Source organism: Grammomys surdaster, unplaced genomic scaffold (genome assembly GCF_004785775.1).
Source record: "Grammomys surdaster isolate TR1022 unplaced genomic scaffold, NIH_TR_1.0 133, whole genome shotgun sequence".
NCBI lineage: Eukaryota > Metazoa > Chordata > Mammalia > Rodentia > Muridae > Grammomys > Grammomys surdaster.
This window is the reverse complement of record NW_021604591.1, coordinates 9,477,725-9,492,496: the sequence shown is the minus strand read 5'-3', so window position 1 is coordinate 9,492,496 and position 14,772 is coordinate 9,477,725. Positions and strand designations below refer to the sequence as shown.

Below are 14,772 nucleotides of genomic sequence, written 5' to 3'. Positions count from 1 at the left end.
TATCATGTATAAATAAACTTAAAAGGGGTGTCTTTTAGGTCTTATTGTATATTCTATAATAGTTGTTGAATCTTCTGGTCCGAGTGGTTAGCTTCTACAGGGTCAATGTATTTATTGGTACTTTGACATGAAGGCTGAGATGTTGGACAAAGAGTAAATAGAAGAGCAACCCTAAATAAATCTATAGCTAGAAACTGCAACACAAAAATTAGGAGACCAGGAATATTCACAGAGAAGAAACCAGCCTTCTGTCTGTCAAGAAATGCAAAGGGTACCAACTTCTGAAGCTCATTCATGTTTATTATGGAGTTTCTATGTAATGAGAGTACATGTCATTTTTATTTCAGAATCTTATTTTGTATTTTAAAGTATATATGCTTTGAAGTACTTCAGACTGCAAACGATTCTTTTACTGAGGCTTGAAGGGATAATCGGTTATCTAGAAATGTCTGCTGCCTAATGTACCCTTACAAGAAATGTTCTAGCTGCAAGACATTTTAGAGATGGATTCTAATGTTCTAGTTCAAGCCAGGCTGAATGAAAATTGCTGAAACATAATCAAATATTCTATGTGAGACAGAGAAGGTTTCAAGTATGCATCCTGGTTTCCTGTAAAAACACAGTTGAGGCTTTGAGGTTTTCATTTTTTCTGAGATTTATTTGAATCTCTGTGAAAATGCAGCTGAAATCTAGATTGTCCTTGGTCACAAGAATTAGCCCAATTTCTAGCAAAGCATAAATTAATCATGAATGTCAGAATACCATAGGAAGATCAAGATTAACTAAAGGGAATCACACTTTCTTATTACCATGTTTAGCTTTTTATCAACTTGGCATGAGCCACAATCATTTGAGAAGTGAGAACTTCATTGAGAAAATATTCCTATCACACTGGCAAGCCCGTCAGCCATATTTTGATGCTGTGGGAAAGCCTAGCCTACTGCACTGTGCCATCTCTGGGCATGTAGTCCTAGGGTATGTGCCTTATCTCGTTTGCACTCAGGATGCCATATAATTGGTTTTCTGAATGGGAAATGTTGTTTTAACCTGTCATACACTTCAAGTCTTTCATGCCTCTACCAGGTTAAAGCTGCCTTTGCCATGAGCTCGGCAGAGGCCAGGTTGTAAATTTTTAGTGACTACCTCCAAGTGCATTATGCAAAGCCATTTCATATGGTGCATAAAACTGGTCCCTGAACACTGGTACTAATTAATGTCCATTCTCTCTTTTGTATTACCTGATCAGCCACAGCACGCGCTAATTTGTCCATTCGAGAGCCTGCTTCTGCAATCTTCTTGGCAGCATTAATGACATCAGATGTATTTTTCAGTGGGCCTTTGCCTCTGTAAAAAAAAAAAGTATCACAATTAGAATTTGACTCAATAACTGGTAGCACATAAACCTACCACATTCTTGATCCAACATGCTATTTCTGTATTTAACACGGTCTGTCCCTATTATTGAAAAATTTCAGTATTGCCTTGATGCACCCCAACTTCTAGGTTGGTAGTCTACATTGTTTTCTTGTATGTACTGTGGGAAGGTTGTCTCGTCATTTCATATACACATTCACATCATCCTTATACTATTCTTCAACAGTAGTCAATTAAAATTATCAATATGAGAGGAAGGGACTTTAGCACCCAATAGTTTTCATGTGTTAGATGTTGTTGTACGCAATACTTCACTGAATGTACATGAAGCAGCTGGTCACGTTGCATTCACAGCCATGAAGATAAGGGATGCATGCTAGGCCTCAGTATGCTTTCATCATTTGTCAAAATTCTCTGCCCACGGAATGGGAATGGATCCTCACGCAATCAGAGTGGCTCTTTCCCCATCAATTAACAGAATAATATAACCTTTCCCAGATGTTTCCAGAGGCAGAACATAATATAGACAACTCTTGACAGATATGTCCAGAGACCTGTTTCCTATATGACTCTCAATTCTGTTAAGTTGTTAGTTAACAACCACTCATCCCCACAGGCTGCCAGTGATGAGTTCTAAAACAGAAAAAAAAAAGAATCTAGAGCAGCTAAGTGCAGTTGCATAGCAATCCATACCGTGTCCAGCACCTTCAAATTATTTAACTCAAGTGCAGATGGCTCCTTGAAAAGCACTTCTGTTTGGAAGACAATGTAGGAATATTTGGCTAGTTTCTCTAAAATTGCAAAGTTCCAAATATCATATACTTTATGTGTCTGATACTGATATGTAAATTATTGCACTAAATACTATGGTTGTAAATGTCCTTATGCTTGCAGCACCCCAACATTTTCACATACGGTTTTCAATTAGGTAGGCAATTAAACATTATATTACTCAGTCAACTTGCCTGTTTAATTTTAAATGCTGATTAAATGGGAGGGGAAATGTTGCTGCACCATGGCCCTTTAAACAAAATGTACTATATAAATTTCCAATTTTGGGAGGAAGGAAGTAAAAAATAACTAGAACATGTTTATCCTTATTTTTTTTTAACCAGGCTACATTATCAGGTAGCCTTCCTTATACATATCTAAAATACAGTGAATTTTTAGGCACCAAGAATGCTTTCCTGTGTCATAAATGTGATGGGACCTAGAGGAAAGCTACTCAGAAGAGAATTATTTATGCAACATATAGGTCTAGGAAGAGGGCAATGGCTATGATTGTTGTGTAGCATTACAAATTGGGATACTTAAAATGGCTTCGATCAAATAAACATTAAGGAAGTGCATGTTGTTCTGCTTCAGACTGGTTCTCATTTTGGAATTTGTTTTTCTATATTAGTAGCTGAAAATAAAGTAGATGAGATTCATAGTACTGTTGAGACACACATACATAAGACTCTAAACTTAGGTATTTCAGTTAGGTATAGTCTGATTAAGTCTCCCACAGAATACATTCATTGATTTTTTTTCAGTGACCATTACGATTTTTAAACTGTGAACAGCATTTCACAGGTGAATTTCATATAATATGGACTAGGTAACGACTCTGTGACAATCTGTTCCTTGATAGTGTTTTTTACTTATCATTTCTAAGTAACTTTCTTTTTTTTAGCTGTATTCTTTTTTCCATTATTATTTAAAGGAAAGCTTAAATAATATGTCATTACTTTAAAATGTTGACATATTATGTATTTCCCTGTAACTTTCAGACAATAGAAAATCTTTTGTGAAGCTTTACTCTGACATGATACCTGTTAGTTTTGGCCTTTCTCTAAACAGAGAAAGATTGCATTCAATCTTTCTCATTAAGAGCTTAGGGGATTCTTCATTTTTCTTTGCCAAGGAAAAAAGTATTTGTTTGCTTCAAGAATTTTGATGTAGAGCTAGCCTTAACTCCAGTTCCAAAGGATCCTGTGCCCTCCTTCTGGCCTCTGGGAGGATTTGTGTGTGTGTGGTACATATAAACTCCCCAAGTTACATAATCATAAACACAAATACAAACATACATACACATTTATATATCATTTCAAATGATCTCAGACAATATCTCCTTACAACTTGTAAATGACATGTTTTAAAAAGTGATTACAATGTTCTAATTTAGTAAAGAATATCTTTAGAGATACTCTATTTGCTTGATGCTCAAATGCTCATCTTATACACAAAATGAAAGTACAGTATAAATGTTTTTATCATTAATTCCTTTATTTATTCAGTTTACAACTCCCATATTCTCCTCCCAGTCGCACTCTCTCACTCCTCTTCTCCCACTCCTCCCTCCCCTTCTCCTGAGAGAAAAGGAGGCCTCTTCCCTTGGTTTCAACTCACCCTGGCACATCAAGTCTCATCATCACTAAACACATGCTCTTCCACTGAGGCTACACAATACAACCCAGCCAAGGGAAAAGAATCCAAAGACAGGAAACAGAGGCCAAGTCACAGAGAGTCCCTTCTCCAATTGTAGTAGGACCCACATGAAGAACAAGCCACCCTTCTGCAAAATATGTATAGGGAGTCTATGTTCAATCAATGCTTCCCCTTTTTTGTGATTCAATCTCTGTGAGCACCCATGGGCCCATGTTAGTTGGCTCTATAGGTTAGAAATCAATTGAGCAGTTTCCCAGAAAATTGAAAAGAGTTCTATCTCAAGACCCTGCCATACCACTCCTGAGTATATACCCAAAAGATGCTCTAGCATACCACAAGGATACTTATTCAACTATGTTTAGATAGCAGTTATTTTCATAAGAGACAGAAACTAGAAAACAACCCAAATATTCCTCAAAAAGAATGGATAAAAAATATGTAGTACAGTTACATGATGGAATACTATTCAGCTATTAAAAACGATGTCATTGTGCAATTTGCAGGCAAATGGATGGAACTAGAAAATATCATCTTGAGTGAGGTAAGATAGACCTAGAGAGTCATGCATGGTGTATACTCATTCATAAATGGATATTAGCCATTAAGTACTGGATAATCACATTACAAACCACAGAACCTAAGAAGATAAGTAACAAAGAGGGCCTAAGGGAAGATGCTTGAATCTCACTCAAAAGGGGAAATAAAATAGACATTGGAAATGGAAGGAGAGAAGGAACTGGGTGGGAGAGAGGACGGGCAGGGGAACGTGGGTGGGTACTGGGAGAGTGGGAATGAGAGTGAAAAGGCTGGGAGAGAGAATGGAAGTCAGTGAGGATCAAGATGGGAAAGGATCTTGGGAGGATATGGGGATGACTGAGACTCCCAGCAGTTGTGGGGGATATGGAGTCTGAAGTGGCCACCTCCTGTAGCCAGACAAGACTTGCATTAGTGGGAGGGAGACACCAACCCACCCACAAAGCCTTCTACCCCAAAATTTCCATTGCCTACAAAATGTGCAAGTATGTGGAACAGAGATTAGGGGAATGACCATCCAATGTCTGGCCCAATTTGAAGCCCACCTCATGCTCAAAAACCAATTCCTGACACTATTCACTATGCTTGCAGACAGGAGCCTAGCATAATTGTCCTCTGAGAGGCTGCATCCAGCAGCTGACTGAAACAGATACAGAGACCCACTGTCAAATATGAGGCAGAGCTCTTTGAGTCTTGTGTAAGAGTTGGGAGAATGATTGAGGAAGCCAGAATGGTAAAGGACGTATGATTTTTTTTTTATTCCACCAATGACTATAGTTCACACACTCATGAGCACCACAATGAAAACAAATGTTTAAGATTCCAGGATTTACACTGGAGGCTCAATCTGTGCTCTTGTAGCGTCTGTGTTAGAGGGTCAGAGAGGGTAATAAAACTAGTCACATTAATATTTTATGCTAACACATACACACATTTTTGAGTGGAGCATTGACACTCAGGAAGACTAAGGAATAGTCCCAAATGATACTATGCTCAGTGAGAAGCAGAATGGAAACTTAAAAATACTGATTCACAAGAAAATACAGTCACACTTGTGGACACTCACAATAAACCACGATGAAATAGAGTTAAGAAAGCAATGTAGGATTGACATATTTCAGGTATTAATGTCAGCCCAGTAGAAATAAGGCTCTGGGTTCAATTCTCAGCCCTAAAAGACTTCCTCAGAAAATCCAGTAAAAAGGTATCAAAAAGAATATAAAAGGAGTAAACATAATGAAGGAGGCCCTAGATTTATATGTTCAGTTCTGTATAAAATATTTTTGGAAGAAATAAAGATGGCATATAACTCACCATTAAATAAACAGGAATTAGATGGCTTAGAGATCTACAGATGCACAGCAATCCTTATTAAAATCCTATCTTCTATTTTGCCCAAACAAAATGAAATGTCCGTAATTCACCAGGAATTTCAAGTTGCCAAAATAATCTGGCAAAAGAAAAAAGCTGAAGGTCTCATACTTTCTGATTTTAAAAACTTACCATAATTGTTTAGTAGGCAAAAGAGTGTAGTCCTAACTCAAAAGCAGAAATATAGACAAATAGAACAGGATCAAGTTCAGAGCTTGGACCTCAGACACATGATCAAATGGTTTTCCACAGGGTGCTAAGACCACTTAATGAAGCAAAGAGTATTTTCAATACATGGTGCTAGGGAAACTGTATCCATCAGCAAAATGGTCAACTTAGAAGTGACCACCCTGAAACAGAAAGCTAAAGTACAAAAGCGAAAGAAAAAGAATGTGTGTGAGCACTCCGCGACACTGGATCTGCAAACATTTCTTGCTATAGTAACAAAAGCACAAGTAACTGAGAAAAAAATAAATTTGACGTTGAGTTTAAAGCTTTTACCATCAAAGTATATTTTCAGTGAATATTGTAAATGTAAAATAAGGAAAATATCTTTGGATCTTATTATCCAATAAGGAATCGATATTCAGAATGTTTTTAAAAACTTACAATAAATATTTAATTTAAGCCATTAAGAGATTTAAGTAGATAACTCTCCAAAGAAAACATATAATGACCAATAGGCACAGAAAAAGAAAAACACAAAATGTCACCGGTCGCTAGAGAATTGAAAATCAAAACCACAAGGATATTTGACTTTATACCCATTAGGAGCACTCCTAGCAAAAAAGCAGAAAATTCCAATGTTCAATATAATGGCGTTAGATCTCTTATCTATTGCTGGCACAACGTTAAAATGATGCAGGAACCTGAAAGTTGTGGATTCCTCATTTAAAAAAATGATAATAAGGTAGGATATTCCAATTCCTCTTTAAACAAGGACTCAAAGAAATATCTTCTTTGTGTCTCAACAGCATTTTTATAACACTCAACAGAAGAGGGACCTAAATGCCCATTAACAGATGAGTAGAGAAACCAAATGTTGTATATCTGTGACAGTGGAATATTATTCAACCATAAAAACAAAAGCTATTTTTGGGTGTGTGATGACATGGATGAACACTGAAAACTTCATTTTCTACAGAAGAATCAAGTTGCAAAATGACAAATATAAACTCAGCCTCTCATCTGGTACACTGAGTGGTAAAAGACACATAATCAGAAAGCTAATTTTTCAGATAGTTTACAGGGGTTGTGGAGAGCAGGTGATGCGGAGTTAGCAAGGAATGCATACTGGAAACTGTTTTAAAGAAGATGAAATGTATAGATCAATGGCAATGGATACACATCAGTGTATTTAATGTGGCAAAATTGCCTACTTAAACAATTATAAACATAGTAAACTTTATGATGCATACAACAATAAAAACAATTTAAACAGCAATATTTGACTAATGGCTACTGTATCAGACAAGTCTAAATGAGCTATAGTCATTTGCATCTCATTGAATCAAGATATAAATAACCAGAAAATGAAAGCATAACCTAAAATCTGATCTAGGAAATTGACAAGACTTCAATTTATTCTTGCTGTCACAGGAAGACAAATGCAACAAGGATGTTATCCTAATAGTTATAGATCCATCTCAAAATGAGGACTCAAACCCTGGTGTTTCTCTTCATTAAGAGTTAAGTCTCTAGTACAAGAGGAATTTGAAAAGATATTTTAGGGAATCTTATATCCATAATGGCAGGGGCCATTCTATTTTCTCACCTGGAGCATGAGGCTAGTGTTCTAAGAAATAGAATATATTACTTCTCTGCTATACAGAATCTTGCAGCATCGTTCATTTAAGTACAGCTGATTTGCATATAAAGGCCAGTATTTGAAGTCTTTCCCAAGAAGTGGTCACTCCAAAAGAGAATCAAGCTGGCAAACTATTACTTCAGTGCTGTGAGCCATCATTTGCCAACATATTTGCATTTATTTTACAAAAGGCCTGCAAATTTTAATGTGGAATAGCAGTGTGTCACCATATTGTGAGCAAAGTATTCAGTACTCAGAATTCTAATTCAGAATTAATCCAAGCTTAACGTGTTTATTTTGTATAGCCTTCTTGATACATCTAGTTTGCTAATATTAAATGTAACTCTAGTGAGGAAATTCAATAAGTGTTTTTGCAAATGTGTGGAATCATATAAGCCCTTCTGGAACTACAATTTCAAAAGAAAAGAAAACAAAAGACAACAACAATAACAAAAAGAAACCAAAAGAAAAAAAGAAAAGGCTCCAAGAAATTTCTGTAGACTAGCACGATGGCTTAGTGTGTAAAAGTGTATGAAACTCAAGCCAGATAACCTGAATTCAAGCCCTGGAATTCACAGTGGAAGGAATTAGCTGACTCCCCAAAGATATCATTTCAAGTCCACCATGGGCCTACACACACACATACACACACACACACACACACACACACATACACACACACACACACATACCACATGCTTGCCACAGAAGTTAGAAACGTGATAAGGACTGTTTCTGAAATAACTTACTGAATCCTGTGAATCATGAAAAGTCAAGAAAGACCTTAGAAACATGAGTTCAACTATTTCAGGTATACTGTTTAGTTGATGGAATAACAATACAAACCAGGAACAGATGGACAAAGGTGAAGAAACTCAGGCATTAAAGGGCAAATTCAAAGATGTTTGCTCAGTCAAGTGAGTTTTGGTGCAAGCAAGTTGGATAGTTGTCTCTATTGGCCAGTTTTGATATGAGGAGAGGAGAGGGCAGTTTAATACTCAATTATCAGCTGCCATAGCTAAAGTAAAGGAATGAGCTCCTGAACTCAGAACAAGTATAGCTATCCTGCGAGTCTAGAGTTCATCTGCAGTGTTTTAGAGTTGCATATGCCCAGATGCTTCTGACCCCAAGCCCAGTTTCCTCTCCTTTGGTTGATTTTTTAAATGAGTACTTTGCCCTTTGTTATTCAGTTAAGGCTGAGCTGATATTGTCTGCATGCATCTTGGTTGGGTAGCCCAAAACTGGTACATGGCAATTTCTTTCTCAAAATGACATGAGGAGTCTGAATTTTTTGTATGAGGGATGATGCTTCAGAGTTTGCCCCTCAATTGCAAGTAAGTCATAAGACCAGAGATGGGAAGGAAAAGAATGTGAGACACAGGGGGGATCTGGTCTCCCCCATGAAGAAGATAGAGCATAAGTAACCAGGCAACACTTCTATTTTAATAACAGAGTGGAGCTCACAGAGATGAAGAAATCCAATTAATGATTTACCCAGTAATAAGAATAAAACAACATAAATGAATGGTAATTGTGGGACATACATGCCCTTTAAACACTTAAGTAGAGGAGTCAAGCTTCGGTTTCTAATCAACTATACAAACTTTAAATACTAGAAAATGATACTTAAGAATCTTGACCCATACAAAGCTACAATTACTCATTCTTGAAGTAGAAAGTGTAATTTCAGCAATAATAATGAACAAATCTGAATGCAGCAAAGTTTGGAGAGAGGCCACCATGCAAAACACAGTCAAGTGCTGGTTTGTTCAGGATGAGCTAGCACAGGTGGCAGCAAAAGAAAGCCTAGCCTTCTGATAGCAAGCCCCGCCTCCTGAGAGCAAAGCTAGCCTCCTGAGAGCAAGGCTTGCCTTCTGAGCTACAGTGTAAGTTCCTACCTTCCTAATGTTCTGTTTTCATTAGCCATCCAGTTCTTCCTCTTGCTTTTGCAATAGAACAGGCACACACACACACACACACACACACACACACACACACACACACACAGGAGCTCACCAAGGATTAGGAAAAGTGATACCCAGCAGCATTTCATTATTGAGATCAGCACAAAAATTATTATATAAATTCTGAAGGAAATTGAACCAGGTTTCTTTTCACTTTTAAAATGATGCTTTGACTAAAAAGCAATCTAAAAAAAATAAAAAACAACTCCCCCCCAAAAAACAAAAAAAAAAAAACAACTCTATGCTATTCAACACGATTGAACAAGATCCTTCAAATGTATTTATCTTTCTTGACCACAGTTATATATAATACAAATTACAAAATGTTCTCCTGATCTAAACTAGCAACGTGACTGGAGTCATTATTCACTTCAAACTAATGAGATTATTTGTTCCACTGATGTTATTAATGGGTTGCATAATATCCATCAGATAAAATACTAATAAAATGTTGAAAGCAAGCAAATGAAGTCATCATGGACCTCAGGAAGCAATGACTGAGGCTGCCACCAGTGTCTGATTTGTAGGCAATCCAGACTTAAATAATGGCTCGGACTTTCCCCCTGATATTATTTTGTGTGAGAGAAATACATTTGTGAAGCTCAAGGAGACTAACCAAATGTACAAACTTGAACTTTGAATGAATATGATGACATTTAAAGCTCTCGAAGGTCACACTCCTAACACTGAAATCATTTTGATAGAATCGAAAACAATTTTAAAAGATTTGGAAAAGGAGCCAAGTAATGTCATTAGTACGTATTTGCCAGAGGTAAAGGGTAAAGGAGATGACATAGTCGTGTTCTGTATTTTATTAAAACCTGTAATCGATTCTTGCCTTTCCTTATTAGAAGTGGTCAACAATCATCAAAAAATTTTGTCACCTACATCAGGTCCTGACATTGCTATATGTCTTGCATGATTTTATCACACCATGTTCAACCATGAATGTATCTTTATATATGTTTAAAAAATACATTCACTAAAGTTGATGGTCTGTTAATTCTTTTTGAGAAGATATACATGTATGTATGCATGCATACAATGTGGCACAATACAAGTTTATGACGTAGAGTTAATTTTTTGGTCACATTCTATCCTGATGTACAAGTTACAGAATTTTGACAGGAAAATAAAAATCAGAAAATTAGTCTGGATTTAGGGAACTGGCTCAAGAGAAAAACAGAACACGTGTCCAATATTGAAAACAGGTGTTGAGATCCCCAGGAAGCCACCCTGAAATGTCAGATGCAGCAGGGTGCATCTATGGTCCCAGTCTACATGTCTACATCAAGAAGGGAGTCAGAAACAGTAGAATCCCTCCAAACTCACCGGCCTGCCAACTGGCAGCACACACAAGAGAGAAGGTGGAAAGTGAAGTCCTATACCTGAGTTTGGACTCTGACTTCCACATGCAACTATATTCAGATATATACAGCATGAACAAACAAACACATGCACATAACACACACAGAGATACACAAACACACACACTCACACAAACAGACAAAGACTCTTAATGAGCTTTTTGGATGTTTTAAATATGTTTCGCAGGATAGTTCCTACTTGCATTATACTTTTAGATTTAATTCTCTCTTGAGAAGCTGGTTACGGTTGTTCCTTGATTTTGCAAAGAGAGTTAAAGACTTGTTTGACACCATTTCATCTTCTCACTTAGAACTGAGGGACCTTCCTCGTGTGATTTTTTTCTGCATTTGATTGCTCTTGATGCAGTCCAGAAGGCCAGAGGGAGTTGTCACCGGCCGCTTAAGAAGACTCCAAAGACAATGATAGAAGCACCCATGATTGTGGTGAAGCAAAGGCTCCTGTCAGAATGTTGGCTGCTTCCTGACCCATGTGAAGGGCTACTCAGAGTGAGATAAAATAGTGTTCACATAGACATTTTAAAATATTTTTCATAAGAACTCTGTCATCTTTAGCTGTTGGACCTAACCCCAAGAACATTAAGAAGACATGTGAACCAAAATTAGTGCTAAATCATGTACTGGTAGAACACATGAAACAGATGCATGCATATTCAAACATGCACGTATTTTTCCAACAGGAAATTAACAAAACAGTCACTTTATCTCCAGAATAATATTTAAACATATGTTAAAGTAGTAAAAAGCACAATGCTGTCAACCAACCCCTGATTTTTGCTGCTATGATCACCCTATAATAGATAATTAACACAATGCTAATTATAAACAATAGATCTGTTCTTAACTAAACAGGAGATCATTTGGACTTGTACGTCTAACTTAAGAGCTCTATCTTGCTTTGATATAGCATTTTATCATTTCAACAAGCTTTTCCATGATAATAGCCAGTGCTATCTATATGAGTTTAGTAAGAACATGGCCATCTCCCTGTCTCTGGGCCTCACCTTGTGAAGTCTGTCATCTCCATCATGATCATACACATCTGCTTGGCCAGCACAATGATGTCATTGCCGCTGTCATCCCACTTGGCCACTTCAGCATCCAGCTTGCTTTTTTCTTGGTGGAAAATCTCCACCTGCTCAGCTATTTTTGCTTTCTCCTCCTGGGGTAGTTGTGCCATGATGGCCTGTGTGGGTTACAGAGGGAGAAACATGACTAATGGTGACAAAGTAATTAAAAACGGTACATTGATTCTGCTTCCTGTGGATAGCAGAACCAGACACACAAGGCTTATAGGATGTCCCACCATTCTAGAAGAGGCATGTCTTCTCTATTACCAGACCAGCAGTACATACTGACCAGGTCCTCCAGTTCCCTGCCCCCCTTCCTTATATAAATGATACAGAAAGATCCAAAAGTGCAGGCACCCTGACAGTAGCAGAACTTCCCTGTCTCTTTGATGGCATATGTTTGTTCAAAAGAATCTATTCTTAACAATTTTTATATTTGGTGTCAGGAAACTTTTACCAGATGAAAGAATGCACCTCTATCAAAACTGAAAGCTATTCAGAGAAGGAAAAAAAGAGAAAAAGACCTTCTGTTTCTGGGAAGGAAAGGAATTTTAAACAATATTTGAGCATCCAACTATAGTGGAATGGAAAGACATTTTATGAATAAAAAATAAGGATATCCATAGAATGATGGCATACAAACCACAACAAAAGTATTCCCTCTACTAGGGCATTTAGGGATGGCATCCTCCATATTAGCCTTCTTTCTCCATCTTCCTGAGTGGACGATTGCAAAGCCTTTGAATACAGGTAGCCATTGAAATGGAGGACATCCAGGCTACTACCTCTTATCCAAGATGTTTACACACGAAGCATTTGACTTGGGAGGACATTCCTAGTCCAAAACTCCAAGGTCCTCAGAAAATTGTTGAGATTAGCCTCAATACTGAATGTGTTTCCAGAGTCCGAATATTTCAGCCTTCAGATTTTCAGAGATTGGGCACGCTCAAGCTGAGTAAGATTAGGAAGCAAAAGTTGATTGGCAGAAGTTGCTAGGCAAGTAAATGTGGATAGGAGTGAAGGAGTCTTCTTGCTGTTTAGACTCTTCATTCGTAAATTAGCTGATTCTCCCAAATACATTTGTAAACCCCAAATCAATACTGAAAGCACTTCTCCAGTCACTTGCAAATAATGCAAGAATCAGAAATCTCTGAGTCACGACTGTGTGCATTCCCAGATGATGCTGAACCAAGCCATCCTCTGCCTTTGCTCAATTCCCCTACAGTAAACAGTGCCCATTTTTCAGTCTATTTAACACTACAATTTTCATATCTTTGGGTTGCTTATAATGGTGTCTCCACCATGCAAAATATTTCCAAGCATAGTGTTAAATGTCTGAAAATACAAGAAGCTTTTGATGTGTCTTATGGAAAATATACATGAGCTAGATAAGCTACGTTAAGTTATGCATTGGTGTTGCTCACCTTGAGTTCAATGGCAGTGAATCAACAATATAAGATATTTGCACAGAAACATCTTTAAAACTTGGAAATGTGTTGATCAGATGAAGAAAACATTGTAATTTACATCTCACTGCAACCTATCCCTATACTTCTCCTACAAGCAAGGATTAGATAATTTCTCATTTAAATATTCATAAGTAATTTATAGAATATAGCTACTGTAAGTAAGAATCAGACTTGTTGGTCTTGTTTTGTAGCTCATTCCAAGTGAAGTGTTTATCCTCACTTCACGACATTCTCCCATGACCACCTATGAAATAATTTGCAGACAGAGCCTTTGGATAGTGCTTTAGCTTTTTCTCTATTTCTGGGATCCATGAGGTCTCTAAAGAGAGACCAAAGTTATATGAGTAGAGAATCTAGTGTGTCTACAATGAGCAATTAAAGTTATTCAAGATGCATAGTTAATCCACAAAAAAAGAGTGAAAGAAAAATTTCCTTGCTCAAACTGGGAACTTGACATAGCCTACTGTCTTCTGAATCAGTAGAGCTGGAGTTGAAGAATTGCCTGAATTTAACGGGACTGAAACCATGTTCTGTGAGGGGGATTGTATTGATGAGTGATGTAAAAGGACTCAAACATATATGGGTGGTGTTATCTCCAAATAAGTGGTCCAAAACTGTGTAGGAAAGCAAGCTGAGCATAAGTCTTTCAGAAGTCAAATAGAAGGAAGCATCTTCTACCTTTTCCACTGTCCTTAACAATGGAGTGAGTTTCTTGGTTAGATATATCAAGTGAACAATAGCAAACAGGACTGCCTTCAAATATCTCCCTTGACTTCCCTCAGTGATGGGCTGGGGTCAGAAGTTTTAAGCCAAATAAACCTTTTCCATCCCCTAAGTTGCTTTTATTCAGTGTTATATCACAGTAACAGAAATAAAACTCAAAGCCAACATTGTATTATTGTGCACATTATTCTGACATCACTTCTGTAGATTGTTTCCTACTTACTCTTATTATAGTAGAAACAAACATGCTAGTCCTAGAGCCTGTGTGGCTATGGAAAATTGAAGACACATATAATTCCATGCAAAGATGCATATGTCTTAGAATTATGGGTACCAAATAATTTAATTAATGTAACTATTCTAATATAACTATCCACACTTAGTAATGACAGTATATAGGCTCAAAGAAATTAATTAAATCCCTAATATCATACAACTTACTATTTGGAGAATGAGATCAAAGCCCAGTGGTTCAAGGCAGTTAAAAGTCTAGCTCTGTCTAACAAGCCATGTAAACTTACACTGTAGCCTCACAGGCCAGAGAAATGTTAACTTGAAATCATGGACCTGTAGATGATGTAACCTTTTACAGAGTCATGCCCACCACCTTTCATATGTACATTCATTATGGGTTTATAGGAGTGT

At 37.2% G+C, this 14,772-nt stretch overlaps 1 protein-coding gene across 8 annotated transcripts in view; it reads right to left on the bottom strand.

Annotated features, from left to right (window-relative positions):
- Ctnna2 (catenin alpha 2) overlaps nucleotides 1–14,772 on the bottom strand; it is a 1,083,974-nt gene that overhangs the window by 38,519 nt on the left and 1,030,683 nt on the right. For all 8 annotated transcript variants that reach the window (XM_028762290.1, XM_028762294.1, XM_028762295.1 and 5 more), the window contains 2 exons: nucleotides 11,870–12,051; nucleotides 1,239–1,344 (listed from right to left, as the gene is read on the bottom strand). In XM_028762290.1, the coding sequence (XP_028618123.1) occupies nucleotides 1,239–1,344; nucleotides 11,870–12,051 (288 nt within the window). The remainder of the gene's footprint in view (nucleotides 1–1,238; nucleotides 1,345–11,869; nucleotides 12,052–14,772) is intronic.